The sequence below is a fragment of the Candoia aspera genome, chromosome 1 (assembly GCF_035149785.1).
Source record: "Candoia aspera isolate rCanAsp1 chromosome 1, rCanAsp1.hap2, whole genome shotgun sequence".
NCBI lineage: Eukaryota > Metazoa > Chordata > Lepidosauria > Squamata > Boidae > Candoia > Candoia aspera.
Window position 1 is genome coordinate 92,597,965 of NC_086153.1, and position 19,672 is coordinate 92,617,636.

General features: G+C 37.7%; 2 protein-coding genes across 5 annotated transcripts in view; both read left to right on the plus strand.

Annotated features, from left to right (window-relative positions):
* HBS1L (HBS1 like translational GTPase) overlaps window positions 1-8,935 on the plus strand; it is a 49,780-nt gene extending 40,845 nt beyond the window's left edge. For all 3 annotated transcript variants that reach the window (XM_063309707.1, XM_063309726.1, XM_063309716.1), the window contains 5 exons: window positions 1,542-1,632; window positions 4,592-4,700; window positions 5,853-5,953; window positions 6,919-7,063; window positions 8,081-8,935. In XM_063309707.1, the coding sequence (XP_063165777.1) occupies window positions 1,542-1,632; window positions 4,592-4,700; window positions 5,853-5,953; window positions 6,919-7,063; window positions 8,081-8,092 (458 nt within the window). In that variant the 3' untranslated portion in view covers window positions 8,093-8,935. The remainder of the gene's footprint in view (window positions 1-1,541; window positions 1,633-4,591; window positions 4,701-5,852; window positions 5,954-6,918; window positions 7,064-8,080) is intronic.
* Window positions 8,936-9,040: 105 nt separating this feature from the next.
* On the plus strand, window positions 9,041-19,180 carry ALDH8A1 (aldehyde dehydrogenase 8 family member A1). 2 transcript variants are annotated; one of them, XM_063309739.1, is made up of 7 exons: window positions 9,041-9,787; window positions 11,398-11,545; window positions 12,607-12,762; window positions 14,314-14,463; window positions 15,658-15,914; window positions 16,917-17,078; window positions 18,011-19,180. In XM_063309739.1, exons 1-7 carry the CDS (start codon window positions 9,650-9,652, stop codon window positions 18,473-18,475), a joined length of 1,476 nt encoding a protein of 491 aa, XP_063165809.1. In that variant the 5' UTR covers window positions 9,041-9,649; the 3' UTR covers window positions 18,476-19,180. The 2 variants fall into 2 exon arrangements, with proteins under 2 accessions (XP_063165809.1, XP_063165818.1); XM_063309748.1 differs by lacking the exon at window positions 14,314-14,463.
* The last annotated feature ends 492 nt before the right edge of the window (window positions 19,181-19,672 follow it).

Consider the following 19,672-nt stretch of genomic DNA (forward strand, 5'->3'; position numbering starts at 1 on the left):
TGGGATTACACAATAAACAGTTTTAGAAATTGACAACCAAAACTATCAAAAGCAAAACCTTATGTGGAACTTTTGTGATTCCTTCTCATGGATGGTGAGCTGTTGCTTGCAGGAAACTTTGTGATCGGGAGTTCAGCTGGCAGCTGGGTGTAGGCAATCTTCTTCACTAGTTAAACCGTTTCCGGGGTATAATAGATCAGATCTAGGTTGGATTCACTGCAACACATTCTTTGAAGAGTGTTTGGAAATTTCAGCTGTTTGTATCTTGGAATATATTGGCACTGGCTTCTGTTTGGACTCCAATCTCAGTTCAAAGTGCTGGCGAAGTCCTTAATAACTTGTGTCCAAATACTTGAGGCACAGCCTATTCCCATGTATGCTTCTCTACACTGTGCCATGATTATTAGAGGTTTTATTTCACATCCTGCTGTTCCTTGAGTATGGCTGGCTGAGATACAGGACAGGACCTCTTCAGATGAGCACTTGAGCACCATTCCCTTCCCAGATGGATTGGCTTCCTTCAGTTAACTTTTACTTCCTTGATTTAACTTTATTATTTAGAGTCTTTTTAGATTGGTCTAGAAATTTTATAAAGACATATAAAGAAAATAAATGTTTGGTTATTTTTATTTTAGTTAAAGTATACGCTGTGCTTCCTACTCTTTCAGTTGTTTTGACTTCTTGTTATTTTTTCTCCATGAGATATATAGGTTTTGCATTTGTATTATTTATATTATACACATAATGTTTTTAAAATTTTAAGATGCTTTGAAGTTCTTTTGGGGTAGAATTTTTTCGATAGGAATGTGTAAATGATATACTTGATACTAGAATGAAACACAATAACTGTGTTATCATTGAATTACCCATTAATAATTGTGTAAGAGGAAAACCAGAGGTTTGTATACTGAATTATGCTTAAAATCGATTAGTTAAAATTCAGAGGACTTAAATACAGTTAGCTCTGCCTGATTTCTTTGTGTCTAGTCTAAATATGATTAAGACTGGAGCTACTCCAGAAAGAGAATAAAACTGACCTAAAGATTTCTATAAGCAGTTTCAAACTCCAGGATATATTTGCATTTCATTATCTGTATACACCAGAAACTCTTCAACAATTCTTTCAAATAATGTAGATTTTTTTTAGATTACAGTTTTGTGGTCTGCATTACATACATGAAAAGATACACAGAAATATTTTCATTATTGCATCAACTTATTTGTGGAAAAATGAAAGCAGCTAACTCAGTGTAAAAAGCTGTAGACATGACACATGTAGCATATAGAATTGTTACCTCTGTGCAGTGTGATACCCATAAAAGCCTAGTGCTGTGACTTGTGGAAAACTATGAATAAGCAAACTATTTATAGATAATGGAGGTACCTGAAAATAAAATGTTTCTCAGATTTTAGTCAATAGCCTTTACTTCATACTGAAAACTGAGGAATAGTAGTTGATGCAGCAGAATTGCAGAAACAGTTCTTCGTAGCTGTGAAACCAAGGGAGTTCACTATTTAGTACTGGTTTTACTCATTTCTAGGAATTGCTCTTCATGAGCAACCAGTGGATTGGGCTGCAGCTGGAGATCACGTTAGTCTCACTTTGACTGGCATGGATATCATCAAAATCAAGTGAGTACAGAAAAGAGTTTGACTAATCAACCGTTTATATTTAACATAACCCTTTATAACCGTTGTGTCTGATAATAAATGATTTACCAGATGCAGAAGAAGCATGTAGGAAGTTTACCTGGACCTTTCCAGCCACAATGGTGCAGATTCACTCACTTCCATGCAGAATGCAGTTTGAACTTCGCAGTGTTCCTCATCTTAATTAGAAAGTTGTTTGGCTAAAAAACAAGTGAGAGATACTTCACAATTTCTTACAATATTCATCTAAATGTTTAGTGCTCAGATATATATAATTAAAACTGGTATGTGTTTAAATTCTTGCTGCTACTGAATAACAATTAATCACAGGCAGAGTTAATTTGGTAAGGAATAGAAACATGACATTACTACTGAATGAAATAGGTATGAGGACTGTGCATATCTCTGATGAGGTGTTTCTCTTCAACAAAGGTTTGAGTGAAACACTCCCTCAGAGCTGCTTTGTGAAGCAGCATGGCCACCTTGCTTCTAAGAGATAGAGAATAAGCTGTGGAGGACACACCACATTTTGGCAAGCACTGCAGAAGATGTACCACTCACTCTTTCAAAACAATTGATGGGCGCTGGAGCTGTTACTCCAGGCTTGTTGCCAAAAACTTTGGGAGACTGGTCTGGAGGAGGTGAGCTGCTTTGGCAGGTGTTGCAGAGGATGTGCTGCTCACTATGTCTGGCACAGCTTGTCCCAGGCTTCAGTAAACCATGATAGAGTTTTTCTATCATGTTTCTCTGCCTGTTGTGCCATGCCCTCATGTTATGCAGTCAGCTTGCACATGAAGCCTCTTCTGACTATGGTATGTGACTGGTAAGAAAGAGTCAGGGGCTTTGAGATAATGCAAAATGCTTAATTGAAGCCAATCACATTGCTGCTTTGCTTCAACAAAGAGATTCCCATTGTTTCTGCAGTGTGAATCTCTTCATCAAAGTTCGGTCTATGTTTTAAAGAGTTTAATAGTGATTTTGCATCCCAGTATAGACAATATGACTTGTAACCCATTTTTGTAAGTGAAACACATTTTGCCCAGCAGCACATATTCACTTTGACCTGCATTCATTTTCTTGGTTAATTTATTTATTATTCACATTTCTATCATCTATTAATGCATGCTTTCTGTAATTACGCTGTCTTATTAATATAAAAATCATGATTTTTTGGAGCCAATGTTTTAACCAAGCGTTAGTTTAACAACAGGACAGGATTGTCTCTTCTTTAATTTGTTTTTTATTATAAATAACTTAATGCACCTCCACTCATTTCATCATCTTTGTTTTTTTCCTCTATGTTAGATTTAGGTTTGAGGATTTTTTTTTTAATCTCCAGTGACCTAGAAGCAGTATAAGTTTAATTTCTTTGCTTCCTTTTTTTTTAATAAAATGTATCGAGTGGAAACAGGTGTGCTTCTTTATGCTCCACAAGTCTGGGTTTTCTATTCCTTCACAAACAACATCATAGAACTAGTTGGGCGGACCCTGAATGCTTTCTCCAACTGCACATGTCTGAAGGACTTACCATTATTTACCTCTATTTCTGCCACCCAATCAGAATTAAGGAACATTTTCGCTCTCCCTATGAAGTTAGAGACCCAGCTGATCTTATTTCAGTTATTTTTTAAATGTATTTGTAGTTATTATTTTTCTTGGGTTAAAAAAAAGAGGGTTTCCCCCCCCATTGGATTGTTTACACTGTTCTGTATGTTTCTTTTCCATGGTCTTGAAGGCCTCCTTTGGAAAACATGTAAAGTATGGCAGTAGGCTTCCACTCTCAGATGGATACTCCTTGTTCCTTTTGTGTTTAGATAAAAGCCATTTAATGGATTCAGTCCTTCACTGTCAACATTTCAAGTAGATGTGGTGAAATAATTCATTCTTCCTTCTGGGTACTGCTGTGGAGAAAAACACTCTAATGCAAGCTAAGGTAGTTTTTGGCACCCAGTTTCCTTGAGGTGTTGATATCAGAAGAACAGAAAACCTTCTGCATTAAATTTGTCATCCAAAGATATGTTTTTGGTTGTTGAACCTACTGTGGAACTATTGGTGCCAGTTTTGCCCATGAAACAGTTTACAATACCATCTATTCCTTTTCATCATCACCAGAGAAACAAATGTTGCAAGTGCTAATTCTGTTTAAAAATAAGTTATAAAAAGAAAATTGCAAAGAAGTTGCTGGTCCCAGTTGTGGTCACTAAGCGAGGACTACCTGTAAAGTGCAATTGAGACGGCAATTTAACTGAACCTATTCCTGTCCAAAAAAGCTAGTTTGGTCTAGTGGCAATGAGTTAGAAAACAGAAGACTGAGTTCTAGTCCTGCCTTAGGCATGAAAGCTAGCTGAGTGACTTTGGGCCAGTCACTCTCTCTCAGCCTTAGGAAGAAGGCAATGGCAAACCACTTCTGAAATCCTGCCAAGAAAACTGCAGGGACTAGTCCAGTCAGTAGCTGAGGATCCGACATGATTGAACTGCAGGAAAAAAAATCCCCGCCCCAAAGGGTGTAAAATAAGAATGTATTCTTGCCCCACTATTGTTTATTTAATATATTAATGACATACAGTAGTTGACAATTTTGCTAAGCCAGAATTTCATCCCCCATCTCTTGCTCACTACTCCATTCCTATTCTTCTATATGCTGATGATGTGGCCATTCTATCTGTAACACATGTGGATATGTGCTGATGTCTTAAAGCTTATCATTTTACTGCTTCAGGGAACATTTTGAAGTTACTGTAATTATTCTAAAACAAATGATAATATTGAAAGAGGGCAGTAGGAATGAAGACACTTCCAACCTTGTTTTTCAACCTGTTCCATAAACCTGGGCTAGCTGGTTTGTTTTATGGTATGGTATAGTATGTCTTGGTATTATTAAAAATACATACAGAGTCATTATCAGTGTATATTTGATTTGTTACTCTGTTGTGACTTGCAGTGTTGGTTGTATATTTTGCTGTCCCAAGGAGCCAATTAAAATCTGCACACGCTTCAGAGCTCGGGTTCTTATCTTCAATATTGAAATACCTGTCACCAAAGGGTTTCCTGTGAGTATAGCTTTTGTTTTATAGGGATTTAATTTATATTTTTAAGTATTGTCTTCCTTGGCTTTTTTAAATTGTACTCATGCTGCCAAAAGAATTTTATATGCTGTTGTTTTTTTGCCATTCTGAGCGTTTTCTAAAGTAGAGACTCTATTTTGATTATAGCATTCTAGGTGAAGATGGCTATGCAGGTAGTCCTCAACTTACGACGGCAATTGGGACCAGAATTTCTGTTGCTGAGCAACGTGTTGTAAAGCATGATCACTTAGCAATGGCAATCCCTGCAGTCCCGGTTGCCATCATTGTCTGAATCCCATGGTTGTTAGATGAGGTAACTTTCTGCCACCTTCCCACAACCAAGTGAGTGTGGAAGCTGGTAGGAAGTTGCAAGTCCCAGGTGGCTCACAGGCAGGCCAGCAGGCGGGTGAGTGGCTGCTGCCAGGTGGGGAAGTGTGGCGAGGCTGCAAGGGAGATGCGGCGAGGCTCGGCGAGAGTGTGTGAGGGTTGCCAGGGAGATGCGGTAAGGCTTGGAGAGGGTGCATGGGGGTGACCGGGGAGGCCTGGTGAGGTTCAGAGAGGGTGTGCCATAGTGCACAAGTGGCTAGCACGGTGTGAGTGCAAAGGGGCTGGGGGAGGGTGCACATGTGAGAGAGACTTACCCGAGTGACTTGTGACCTTCCCTGCTGGCTTCCCCATTGATTTTCTAGGGAAGCTGGCAGGGAAAGTCACAAATGGCAATCATGTGATTGCTGTATCTCATTGTAAGTGCAAGATGGTTGCCAAGCAGCCAGATTGCAATCATGTGACATGGGGGTGCTGGGACAGCTGGAACTCTGAGGACCGGTCATAACCACCATTCGTTCCATGTTGTTGTAACTTCGAATGGTTGCTGAAAAAATGGACATAAGTTGAGGACTGCCTATATTTATTACAATGATTCAGGAGACTTTCAGAGTCAAAGTACTGATAGAGAAAGAAAAAAGGGAGATGTAATTTCATATTGTACAATAAAATAATGATCAACAGGATTTATGCAATATCCCCCCTTGCCTTTTTACATTGTATTCATAGAAGGGAATTTTTCAGGAAAACCTGTATTTTATCCGTTGCTTACAATGCTCAAATAATGTCAATTAAAATGCAATATTATTTCAGGTGCTTTTGTATTTTCAAACTGTAAGTGAGCCTGCTACTATTAGAAAATTATTGAGTGTGCTTCATAAGAGTACTGGTGAAGTTGCCAAGAAAAGACCTAAGTAAGTAAGGTAATTTGTTAATACAGTTTAAAGTCTTTGAAAACTGAAATTATGAACTAATTAAAACTGGTAGAAATTGATTGTAAAATCAGTAATCAGGATGTACTTCAAATAGTGCCTTCTCTGCTGTAGCTCCCACCCTTTGGAGCATCCTTCCCCCAGAGGTCAGACAGGCCCCTTCACTCCTGGACTTCCGAAAAAGACTAAAGACCTGGTTTTGTCAGCAGGCTTGGAATGGGAGGGGGAATAGTTATACCTGGGGCTGGCTAGCGCCGTCAGTGATTGTGAGGGGCCTGTTACACTCATGGACTGATTAAAATCTTTTGCCACTTAGATTTTATTATATTTTTATTTTATTGTATTGTTGCATTTGAATGGTTTTAAATCTTAACTTCCTTTTATTGTAAACCGCCCAGAGTCCCCCATGAGGTGGAGATGGGCGGTGAATAAATTTATAAATAAAAAAAAATAAAAAAAATAAAATAGTTACATTAATGCCTGAAGAGTATTCTATAGGTGTTGGCAAGTGTAATGCTGAGGTATCAGGTATACTGGTGGACCACCTTTTCTGAATGATTGAAAGGGTGTTGCTATATAAACAAATTATAGATTGTACATTGTCACAGCTTTTTATTTCAAACTGAGCTGTGGTTTGATAACATTTAGAGTTGGTATATTGTGATTATCCTTCGGCTGCTTCCAGCTTACACGTGTGTGTGTGTGTGTGTGTGTGTGTGGAGCTCTGGGAGAAATATGCTTGAAATGAGAAAGAATCATCGAAGTATCACCAGATTTTGCAATTCCATTCTGTTTAAAAGAGGGAAAGGATGTGCTTTGTACATTTTTAGGTGGAAACTACACCAAATCTTCCATTCTTTGTATCTGAAAGCACAAGCATACACAGTGGATGCCCTTTCACAGTAATACAATTCTGTTTGTACTAACAGGTATTCTTTTCCTTGTAGGTGTCTGACAAAAGGGCAGAATGCTTTAATAGAACTACAAACCCAAAGGCCTATTGCTTTGGAGCTTTATAAAGGCTTTAAGGAACTTGGAAGATTTATGTTGCGCTATGGTGGATCCACTATAGCAGCAGGAGTAGTTGTGGAGGTATAGTGCTTTTGTAAACGCTTTTACAAATGCTAATTATGAAATCATAGCCTCTGTGCATTAACTTGTCAACCGCTTTTTTAAAAAAACAAACAGATATACACTATTAATATTTGGATAATCAAGTCTGATAATGCTAAGATAGTTAGCGTGAAGATATTCTATTAAAAAAATTAAATAAAATATACATTTCTGTTTAATAAAATATAAGCATCATAGGTATAGTTACTTTTTTTAGTTCCCAAAATTTATCTAGTAAATTGTTATTAGAGAGGTTCTCTTCTGTTTTGTCGTCTTCTTTTTTTCTCAAGGGCTTATATTTCCCTATGTTGGTTTATAACTAACAGATAGAGATTGGTTACCCAGCACTGCACCTGCTTTTTGCAAGATTTAAATCTGTAGAATAGGCTTGATCAATCCACCCTCATTTAGCTGGGCACTTGTTTGCAACTGGGTTGTCTATCTCAGGATCCAAATGCATGATAGATTGGATGTGTATTATGTTTCGCCATCTCCATTTTTGAATTTACTTTGGTGTAAGTAAACAAGGCTCCTAGTTTGAATCAGGACTGTTTTGTGCAGAGAGAGAGAAGCCCTCTCCCCAGTTCTTGTATGTACTGAAAAATGCACGTGCATGGGTATACACACCCAGTCTAGGTGCCTTTCTTTGAGTGTACCCGAGGAAAAATATATCATCTGATCTGATAATGTTATATTTGTGTTGTGCCTGGGTTTTACCTGAATGCCCATATGTGCATTTATATTTAGTTTTAAAATGTTGAACTCTGATTGATAGGCTTGGTGAGGCAAAACTGGAATCCAAGAAGTCTAATACTGCGTCTTTATATATGGATGAACAGCTGTAATGACCAGTGTCCCTCTGCATTTAATGCAGCATCACAGATTGACAGTGCAGGCTGGTGTACTTTGAAAAAAGGCTGTTCTCAGGGTATAATAGAGTTAGGGTATTCGGTTTCTTTTTTGAAATGTTCAAATGATGTTTCTGTTTTATTTTAGATTAAGGAGTGAAAGCTGTGCCAGGACATCTGCAGTCCAGGCAAATGAAATCATACGCTCAAATATACTTCTTCGAGGAATCCATTTGTATCTATTGAAGAAACAAAAACGATTATGTATTGGCAATTATGTATGGGGTACTCTGCAAACATTTCGAGGCCATTGTTACTGTAGAACAATTTGCCAGCAAGGAAATACTCATTGCACTTCCTCATTGCACAAGTTTCAGCATATTCCCAAACTAAAATGTCATCCCATCAGTAGTTCTAGTGGATCTTTTTCAAAAATTGATTGGAATGATGTAATAAAGGATGAAGATTCATCATGAGAAAAATGTTACTTCCAGCCTTAAACTTTGTTTACAATTTATAATGGGAGCTGATTCTTTGCTGCATGGTATTTTATAAAGTACATCAATTGGGCTAAAATATTCCAAGTTTTATACAACTACATTTTCAAAGAATCCTGTTTCCTTCTGTTTCAGAAAACATGTAATGCTGCACCTAGAAATTAATTTCCATCTTAATTTTATTTAAAAATTTGAGTAGATATAGCTTGTCCAATAATGACTAATTTTATTTTTTAAATTGTAGAAGTATAATAAAATAGTCATCTGAGCATAATCATCTTGGCTTTTTACATGGTCTTTTATAAATTAAAATCCTGCCAAAAAAATTGGTTCTTATGTAACAGAACATACCCTCTACATGACCTCTCTGACAGTTGTACGTGAAAACATAGTGCAACTCCCCCAAAACTATGTCAAAACAAATACTTTATAAGTTATAATTTTATTTGAGTTCGAGATTGGAATGAAGTATGTAGTCCTTCTGCATAAAAATGTACTTACTCCTACTTGAAGCTTTCTTCATTTCAGCTCTGTGTGTGTGTGTGTGTGTGTGTGTGTGTGTACATCTGTGAGTACATATGAGGGAGGGAGGAAGCAGAGGAATAATTAAATAACAGAAACATTGGAAATTGGAAATCATTTTAGGTCTACTGTAATCAGCAAACTACCAGTGGTACCAAATATACTCTATGTCTGCCATGAACTAGATGGCTATTAACAGCTCCCTTTTTTAAAACTTTTTTTTGCACCTCATCGATAAATGGCACTTTTTTGTCTTTGGCTCTGTTTTTTTTCTCCTAGAAATACTTGGAAGGAATTAAACAACAACAACAATCTAATCCAATTCCCTGTGTATAGTTTTACCTACTCCACATCATGTGTTATAGGACAATAAACAAGCATACTGAAAGAGAAATAAACCCTCAAAATTACTATCAGTGTTAAGGTTGAAGTAGAACCCCCCCACAACACTTACAAATACGATGATGAATCCAAACTGATTATAATGCCATTTTTATAAAGCAAATAATACTATACTGATGAAATTGTTTCTAGAATGTTTAGAGTTATAGTTCATTTGGCTCAGGTTGTGGACACTTCTCATTTTTTGATCCAGCCAATGAATGATTGTCAAAAGAGGAGGAGTTGAAGCTGGCAAATAAAGAAGTATGCTCTGTAGATTGCAAACTTAGTGCTTGGACAGCACAAAGTGAGTTGCAATGACCACCTCAGAGACTCACTTGATTTTGGAGAACTATATTGGCGGCCAGTTCGTGCCATGTTCCTCATATCTAGATTCTTATGACCCATCTATTGGTGAAGTATATTGCAAAGTGCCAGACAGTGGCAGGGAAGAGGTGAGTTCCTATAGAAATTTATATTCAACTTTTTCATGCTCTTGTAAGGTTGTACAAAAAATTGCATGAATTATTGTTTGTACCGACTGTTAAGATAATTGCCCTGAAATATTGGCTGGTTTGAATGTTCTTTTGAATTATGTAATATTTTTGTCTGTGGGAGCAGAGAAGACCATATTTAAGTATAACAACACAGTGTCATGTCAGCAGCTAAAACCCTAGATCAGCAGCTTAAAGTTCAACACCATTTCCTTTGTAATGTCTCTTAAGTGGCAGAGTGGGAATTGTGTCAAACTTCAAGGAAAAATTAAAAGACAACAAAAGACAAAAAATATTCATGGCTTTGTTGGGGGCTTAATTCCTTTAAAAGGGCCTATCAAAATAATAATTGTGCTATCTAATGACTGAAGGTGTAATTAATCTACATTTTTGCAACTTTACCTTCAACCTTTAGCATTCAGCTCCAGTCAATCAAATATTTGCTTAAGTACACAGTAGTGGTTGAAGTATAACTAGCAGTTTTTTTTCTAAACTTATCCTGTGGATCCTTGCTCTTTTGTAACTTATTTTCATATGTAGACGGAAAATGGATTGTATATTAGATACATAGAAACGATGTTTAGGGAATATCTTGATTGCTCATTTAATCCTGTGGTCAGCAGGACAAGAAAGGTAGCATTTTGATTTTAGGCTTACTCAGGGTGTCCAACATGTTTCACCCTAGACACTGTATTGGCCTTTGAGTCGCATATCAAAGGCAAGATCAGAACAAAGAAAGCAGCAAGACCAGATCAAACATTAAACTTAAATTAACTTGATTTCAGTTTAATAATGAATTAAATTGTTTTATTATAATTATTACATGGTATTATTATATATAATATTTTTCTTGTCTCACAAGCATACCCTTTGAAAGCAAGTTTTGGATAAGCTTTGGGGAAGGACATGTGTTAGGCATGAATCCAAGTAAGTGTAGCACATTGAATGCTACTATACACTGCACAGAGAATTTCAGTTACCAAATAGTTTGAAAATATAAGTGTGTAATACTGTAGTCCTACTTAAAATGAAGGACATTGTGACAATCCAGTGGTGCAGAAGAGGAGTAATAGCTCAACAGTACTACCTAGTGGCTGTAATCCTGAATGATAAATTGGAAAGTAAGCAAGAAAGAAATATCAGATAAGAAAACAAAAAATGCTCCCTGAAGAGATAATAAAAACACTTATAAATACATATAGGTATATTTGTCAGCTGATCTGTCTTACCCTTATAATGCAAATTCATCACTTGGTATCACTTGAACAGAGCTGTTCAGTTTTTACCTTTAACAGATAGGCATGTGTCTAGATTAAGGTTGCCCAGGAGATAACTGGAGATCCTATTCCATACTGTAATTGATCAGGATGACAAAAATAATCTCAGTTTATAAATAAGGATCATTAAGTGTTTTGCACGTATCCCAGGACACAGCAGCCTCCCCAGCAGCTCTGGCCCCAATAAAGCTGTATTTGTTTTCTGCTCTCTCCTAGTTTCTGTTAACATCTAGCATTATACAGGCTTTTGCTCATGCAAATATATGTCACATATTTACTGATTGCATTGTCAAGGTGGAAGCTGCTGTCAAAGCTGCCCAGAACGCCTTCCCAGGATGGTCTGCCAGAAGTCCTCAAGAAAGGTCAAAAATAATGAGCAAGCTGGCAGATCTTATTGAAGAAAATCTGGAGTCATTTGCGCAAGCAGAATCAAAAGATCAAGGTAAAGGAGAAAACCTGTTTGGCTTGTGCTCCTAAGTGATAATGGATTAAGAAAAGAATAGCAGCTCTCAGCACCAATATCTAGTAAGACCAAGGGTCCGTTATACTGAGGCAACCCAAAATTAAATTCATGTTTAGTTTTAAGGCAAAGGCAATGCTTTAAAAAATTAAAGATACATTTCTTGATAGTGACATACACTGAACCCCCAGTGCTATTTATAAAGTTACAGCCATTTTGTTCGATTGCTTTTTCTGTAAGAATGTACCAAATTCTCAAATGGCTTTATAAATAAGAGGGAAAGTGTTTTTGCTTTTATATTTAAATGTGAATGTGAGAAAAAGCCAAATTCCAATTTGTTCATCCAGATAAGGAGTAGACAAATTGATTATGTTGTACATCTAGGATCAATGAAAACTGATGGAGTTCAACAAATCTGGGTGGCCACATATTGCCCATCACAGATTTACAAAGAACCCTTTAAGAGCTTAGATCTTCCAATTCTGGATTTGAATCATTGTGTCTTCAGCTATGTATTGTGGTGCTGAATTACAGTTGTCTCTTCTTTTTGATGAGCTCCTTGTATTTAACACAATGGCAGACATATGCAGCATGCTGGGAATAATTGTACCAATTAACTTTGCCCTGGATAGTTAATTCAGAATTAAAGTCTGCATGGACAAACTGTAAGAAGTTATTTTAGGGATGGATCTGCTTGTCTGTGTTGATGAAGAATTTTTGTTTGTCTTCTTTCTGACAGTATAGAAACTTAAAATCTTAAGATGTACTCCCATGGGCAAATGTGCCCAGAGTTACATGTATTTGCCCATAATACTTTGACATTCTTTTGCTTTCTTGTGTTTTTCAAGTTTTATTTTGAACATTTAGGTTGTCTTCTCCCCTCCGCCGCTTAATAACTGCACAACTTTCATTCTTTGCTTAAAAACAGTTCTTATAAAAACTATTTAGAACATTAAAAATATTGAAAAGATTTGTACATATCAAAAACATTGCAACAACATCTGCAAATGTAAAATCATTTGGTAAATATCCCTTTGTTCCAGGAAAAACCATTTCATTTGCCAGAACAGTGGACGTACCCCGAGCAATATACAATTTTCGCTTTTTTTCATCATCTATCCTTCATCAGGCAACTGAGTGTACTCAGATGGATCACATGGGCTGCATGCATTATACTGAAAGATCACCAGTGGGAATTGGTAAATCTTTTTGAAAGAGCTGAAGGTGGTTTTCCAAAAAACCCATCTTTTTAGGACTGGTGGAACGTTAGTAAATCTAGCTTTAGCATATTGCCTTCTTTTATATATACTTGTTGTGACTAGCCTCAAAACATTTTCTTGTTGTTTTGAACTATAAAGCAGAGGCACACACTTGCATTTAGCCCACAAATGATGGGTATAGTTCCCCAGAGTCATTACTAAATTGTGATTTTTAATATGGTAAAAGGGGGAAATTATTAAATAAATGACCAGAGCATAATCATATTATCTTAAATGAAGGAAATGACACTAGATTTTGTTCCAGCCTCACTCACTAGTTTGAGGAATATAGTCCTTAGCATGCCATTTAGCAGCTTATGTGGTCCTTAGCCAAACAAATTTGTGCTCTGCTATTATATTATGAACTATTAAACTATTACTGAACTAACCAAAGAAAACAGCAGATACATAACCCATCCTAACAATAGTACAATTGCTGTGAAATGGTAAAAACAGAAATGGAATTGCCTGGAATGTTCATTGTCTCATGTCTGAAACAAATTCTTTTCACACACATTTAATGAAATATTCTCAGGTTACAACAGCAACTGGGACCGGGAACTCCATTGCTAAGTGACACAGTCATAAAGTGCAACATCACGTGACCATGTCACTTAGGGACAGCAATTCTGGCAGTCCCAGTTGCCATCATTAAAAGAGGACCGCACAGGTCGTTAAGTGAGGATCTCACATGATCGCTACTTCTGACTTCCTGCTGGCTGCCCCGTTGACTTTGCTTGTGGAAAGCCGGCAGGGAACGTTGGAAATCACAATCACGGTTCTGCGGCTTGTTGCAGCATTGTAATTGTGACCCAGGTGTTGAGCACCCAGATCTCAATCACATGACCATGGGGAAGCAGTGATGGCTGGCACTCTGAGGAGCCATCGTAAGTCTCCCTCGTTCAGCGCCATTGTAACTTTGAACGGTCACTGAACTAGTGGTCATAACCCGAGGACTACCTGTAGTTTAAGCAGATCTGGGATGCAAACATCCAGACAACTGCTAGATGTCAACACCCACTTTCCGATGTCTTTTTTCCTGCCATTTAGTGATCACCTGGACTTTTATATCTCAAATCTGGTAGCCTTCCTCTAGTATAAAGCACAGCTTAAGATTTTCCACGCCTTTCCCTAACATAGGTAAGTCTGTTATTATGAACTCACCCAATTAGAATATGATTAATTGGCAAGTTGCTACATTTCTAATAATCAGCCAAACCTGGTACTGGGAGTGGCCTGCCTTGCCTTGCTTCATGATCCAGTAGATTGTTATAGAACCTGAACACTAGTTGTTACTCAGCATTTCCATTTACCTGTTTCCTTTGCAGACAGTTTAATACTTAGAAGGGGTGCTAAAGCAAAAGACTACTGAAACTTTATAGAGAGCTGTCATGCTTTGTTATCTAGCTGGGCATCAGAAGAGGGCCACAGACTTCTTAAGTATCAAACTTCTTGTTTAAGATTTGTTCCTTTTTCCTATCTTTTTGAAAGCTGGCTTAATTAGTCCTTGGAATTTGCCCCTTTACTTACTGACCTGGAAAATTGCCCCTGCTGTCATGTGTGGAAATACTGTAATTGCCAAACCGAGTGAAATGACATCTGTCACAGCATGGATGTTGTGCAAACTTCTAAATAAAGCAGGTAAGCCTGAAAAGTAGCTCCAGTAAAATAATTAAAGCAGTGTACATATTAGTGATGCAGGATACAAGTAGGTAACGCTTTGAGCCAATGGAGCTTTTAGAGCCCATTTTGTGTGCTCTTGCAAAATGGCTATCATGGTGGGAATGGCCAGTCAATATAATATCCGTGTACTGGAAGGAAAACAAGTGCACTTGTACCATGATATCACTATCACCTAAGTTTACCTTTGTCTTTTTCAGGATGAGTACGCTTCCAGACAAAGCACTAGACTATATAGGTACTGTAGTCCTCGTTCAAAGACCATTCATCCAGTGACCAGTCAAAGTTACAATGGCACTGAATGAGGAGACTTACCACTGGTCCTCATAGTTGCAGCCATCATAGTGTCCCCGCAGTCACATGATCACGATTTGGGTGCTTGGCAACCAGCTCGCAATTATGATGTTGTAGCTCCTGTGGTCACATGATTGCCAATCGCGACCTTCACTGCCAGCTTCCCACAAGCAAAGTCAATGGGGAAGCAAATGGCAATCACATGATGTTGTGCCTAACAACCGTGCGGGATCTGCCTAACAATGGCAGCTGGAACTGCTGTCCTAAGTCAGCGCAATCGCATGACGTAATGCTTTATGACCGTGTCGCTTAGTGACGGAGTTCCCGGTTCCAATTACCACCATTAACCAGGGATTACCTGTACCACCCGGCAATCCTAACAATTCCTTGTATACCAATTCTTATAAATGAAGATGATACTTGATGATACTTTATTTTGTAGCAGGTCAGCTCCCTGTTTTTTAATAATATGTACATATATATCTTATTTAATATCCAGTGAAATAAAGAGCTTGGAGAGTGCCAGACAGCTATCTATGGATACACTGGTATACAAAACACCACGCTCTCTATTCCTGATTAAGAAACAATTAAACTTAAAGTACTCTGTTATATATCAAATACATGATCAATGTACTATACCACTGACAGCATGTTTTAGAGTGTGACTGCAAAGAAATACAACAATAGATTTAAAAGACAGCAGATATAACAAGCAAGAAATCTCCATCACATGCAACCCATGCAGGCTAGATAAGTAGTATGATCATAAGTCCTACAGTAAAAGAATATGTTTCTGAGTTGCCAATTGAATGGAGTGGATGACATGAGCATGGTGTTTTGTCTGCTTGTGCCTATGAGGTTTTCCTCCGGGTGTGGTGAATATCGTGTTCGGAAGTGGGCCCAAAGCTGGAGATGCTCTTGTTGCCCATCCGGAGGTCTCTCTGATTTCCTTCACTGGGAGCACACTTACTGGCCAGCAAATCATCCAAAGGTCTGCTTTGTACTGTAAGAAGCTTTCCTTGGAGCTAGGAGGCAAAAATCCTGCTATCATCTTTGAGGATGCCAACTTGGATCAATGCATTCCTGCCACTGTAAAATCCAGTTTTGCTAACCAGGTATAGACAAAAAGTCACTTGCTCACCCCTCTGCATATTCAAGCTTTACTTCTGAAGTTTGTGTAGGTCCTCATGACAGATTTTAATGTAAAGACTTGAGTATATTATTCTTAATCAGATGTTCCATTTTTACTTATTGGAGATGGGTGGCTAATAAATTCAAATAATAACATTTTGAAAGGGAAAATGAAAGATAATTTCTGACTTAACATGTCATCCTCTCTCAGTAAATGATGTAATGGATATTCCTCGATAATAGACAAGTAAGCTCCCTTTTTCTATCTGAATTCATGTTCGAATGGCTCTTTCTGGTTCATATCCTCACAGTTTGCCACTCTGAAGAGTGCCCCTGCTCCTATTCTACACAGAACATCCCAAAAGATCAGATACAGCACAAGAGAATACTCCATTGTCTTACTCTTTCCCAGGATGGATTGCTCGTGGTTGGTGCTATGTCTGGGGGCTCCTCAGATCCTGGACTGAATACCAGGAGGGGAGCCAGTTAGCCTTTCTATAGCCTGCCCGTTCCTTCTTGGAAATACCAAGATAAAATAAGATCTCTCCCCCTTGCCTGTGGGATATGAAAGCAGTGGCCCTAGAAGGAGTAAAATGTCATGCTCAACAGTAGTTCCTTTCCCCCCAAATGCTCCTTGTTATTTGGTAAAAATGGAGTGGGGATGCTAACCAATGGGGGAGATGAGCAGTGATGGAAATTTGAAATATATATATTTATACACACACATACACATAAACACACACACACATATATATATATATATGCTTATTGATATTGATATTTATGGCATAATTCTGTATCCTGACATTGTCAATTTACTGTTCTTAATGAGGAGATCTAGAAAGCAAATTCTTCCTCTGTGCACTAAACAAGGTTTCACTCTGATACTGATACATCTTGTAAAGAACCTAAAAACTCATGCTTCACTGGCATAATGACTCCTTACTGAATTTCTCCCTTTCCTATACATTGTTTGGTCTTGTCAGGGTGAAATATGCTTATGTACCAGCAGAATCTTTGTTCAGAAGAGCATTTCCAAAGAATTCTTGAGAAGGTTTGTCGAAGCTATTAGAAAATGGAAGGTTGGAAATCCTTCAGATCCTACAATTGATATGGGAGCATTGATAAGTAAAGATCATTTAACAAAGGTAAATAATATTGAAAAAAAAATCTGTTTTAATTTTTTTCAATTAGCTGCAACTATTTCTTTTTCTTCCTCACTTGAGAAAGTGTCTCAGTATGTGAAGAGAGAGCCTTTCTTATATCTCTGTAAATCCAGAGTGATTTTTCAGACAAAGAACAGGTGTTTTAAGATCTTTCAGGCTCAGGGTACTTCCTGAAAATACTACCCTATCAAAATTGTTTACCATTATCTAGTTTTCAAGTTTGCCTATTTTTTTTATTGTGCACACTTAATAACATTACAAGATGGCTTGCTGAATTATATGAACAGACCTGCCCTTCTGCATCCTTATATGTGCAATTCTGCATCTGTTATGGGCCATTCCTCAACCTTCCGCAGCACATTTGGTCTTTGAGAGGGATGACTGGAAGGGAGAAAAATCTCCTCAGCGATGTCAGATCCACTGATGGGTGCATACTGTTGGAGAAAATCTGATATTTCCTCTTGCCAACTCACTTTTCAAATATATTGTCAGCAGAATTGAAGAAGACATTTCAGATTCTTCTTCCATAGTCTCAAGTGCTGAAGTGTCTAAGATTTTTCTACCAGTCTTAGTGTAATTTTTTTAATTTAATTACAATGCTACATGAAGTAATTATACCATGTTTCAATAATAAAATTGCATTGATATTTTTGCTATATAAGATGGAGGTGTGTTTAAATAAATGAGTTAAAGTAAATCAACTTTTAAAAAGCTAATGTTATTTAAAATAGCATGTAAAAACACAAGAGCTTAACTAGTCCATACAATACCTATAATATTATATAGTATATGTGTGGGTGTGAGAGAGTATATTCGTATGTAATCATCTTTTATTTCCTTATAGTTATTAACAACTGGAAATTACTGCCTTCTCTAAATATGCTGCTTCTTGTTGCTGCTGCTGCTCCCATTAGGTAAAGAACTATATTCAACAGGCTCGGGCAGAAGGGGCCAAGATCCTTTGTGGAGAGGGAATAGACTCGTTGGATCTTCCTCCAAGGAACCAGAAAGGCTATTTCTTGCCTCCAACTGTCATCACTGAAATTGGTGATGATTCATGCTGCAATCAGGATGAGATCTTTGGACCTGTAACTTGTGTAATGGTGTTTGACACAGAAGAGGAAGTGATTAGGAGAGCCAATGGAGTCAAATATGGCCTGGCAGCCACCGTCTGGTCAAACAATGTGGGCCGGGTTCATCGTGTTGCTAAGAGACTCCAGTCTGGATTGGTGTGGGCCAATTGTTGGCTTATCAGAGATCTGAATTTGCCCTTTGGGGGAACGAAGTCCTCTGGGATAGGAAGAGAGGGAGCTAAGGATTCCTATGAATTTTTCACTGAGGTGAAAACAATTACCATAAAATACACTGATGTGAACTGATAGGAAGTAATTCATGCCATAATACTGTGTGTGTTGCTTTGCCTCTCATGATATATTAAGAAAGCTATAGTTTATTCATGCATGTCTGCTAAGTGTACTAAAGAAAGGGGCATATGAAAATAATTACATTAGAACTTACAGCTGGAAAAGATATGGCAGAGTCTGTCATTAGGTCTGTGTTAACTTCAAAACAGCTGATGGGTTTTATCTGGCTTAGTGTGCTGTTTCCACAACAGCCAGCCAAATGCTGATGGGAACACACAAGCAAGACACCCCGCTCCTCACTTGTATTCCTCAGTAATTGCTTTGGGAACCATCCTGTCTTTGAAAATGAAGCTGAAATATGGTTGCCATGACTAGTAACCGTAAACAGGATTATCGTCCATGAATTTGTCTAAATCTTTCGAACCTTTACAAGTTGGCAGCTGCCATTACAACCTGTGGTAGAGAATTCTTTAGATTAACTATATGCTAAGTGTTGCAGGACTTCCTTTTAGCAGTCCTAAATTGAATGTTCATCTTTATTGCATAATTTCAAACTGTAGTATCCAGCTTTCTCCACAACCTGTCCTACCTCATTCAACTTGGATAATTTTGGTAGACCTTTTTAGAAACATCTGCATGTCTATAAACTCATTTTTGAGACAGTGACTGGACTTGAACAGTCTTGTAAAGTATTGGGCATTAAAATTTAAATAAAGTGCAGTCATAAAATTTGTTATTTAATATTCTTTCTCTTTCCTAATGATATGTAATATGGAATGCAACATTTTCTACAGCAGCCACCCACAAGATCGAAATTTTCACAGTACTATCTTGTACAGCCTTGAGATCTCCTAGCCAGTAAGGAGGGTGCATTTTCAGGGACCCGGGAGGATAGGGGTGGCAGGGGAAAGAAAGGGATGGGAATGGAAATATGCTGAAACACAAAAGACCCATAATGATTACAGTGTCAGATGAACATGCCATTTATGTCCATTAGAGAGCAGCAAAGTGCTTTAATGGCATGCGGGCATACAGAGTGAAGTAGATTTAGCTAGAACAACCTTCTGTTCTGAAAAGGTAAAAATAAATGTGCTTTGCTTTCAGGGTATGGGGAAACCTTAGAGCTCAACTGTGGAGGGTAACAGACCCACCTATGAGATGCAGTTTGATAACTGCAAAAATCTTAAACTTTGAACAGCTTTTTCAACAGCT

Bases quoted from the DNA above. Each gene is read 5' to 3' on its own strand.
- ALDH8A1 (XM_063309739.1), top strand. From the start codon at position 9,650: ATGACCACCTCAGAGACTCACTTGATTTTGGAGAACTATATTGGCGGC. The intron at 11,546-12,606 runs GTAAAGGAGAAA...CCTTTGTTCCAG, and splicing joins AGCAGAATCAAAAGATCAAG to GAAAAACCATTTCATTTGCC. The intron at 14,464-15,657 runs GTAAGCCTGAAA...TGTGCCTATGAG, and splicing joins CAAACTTCTAAATAAAGCAG to GTTTTCCTCCGGGTGTGGTG.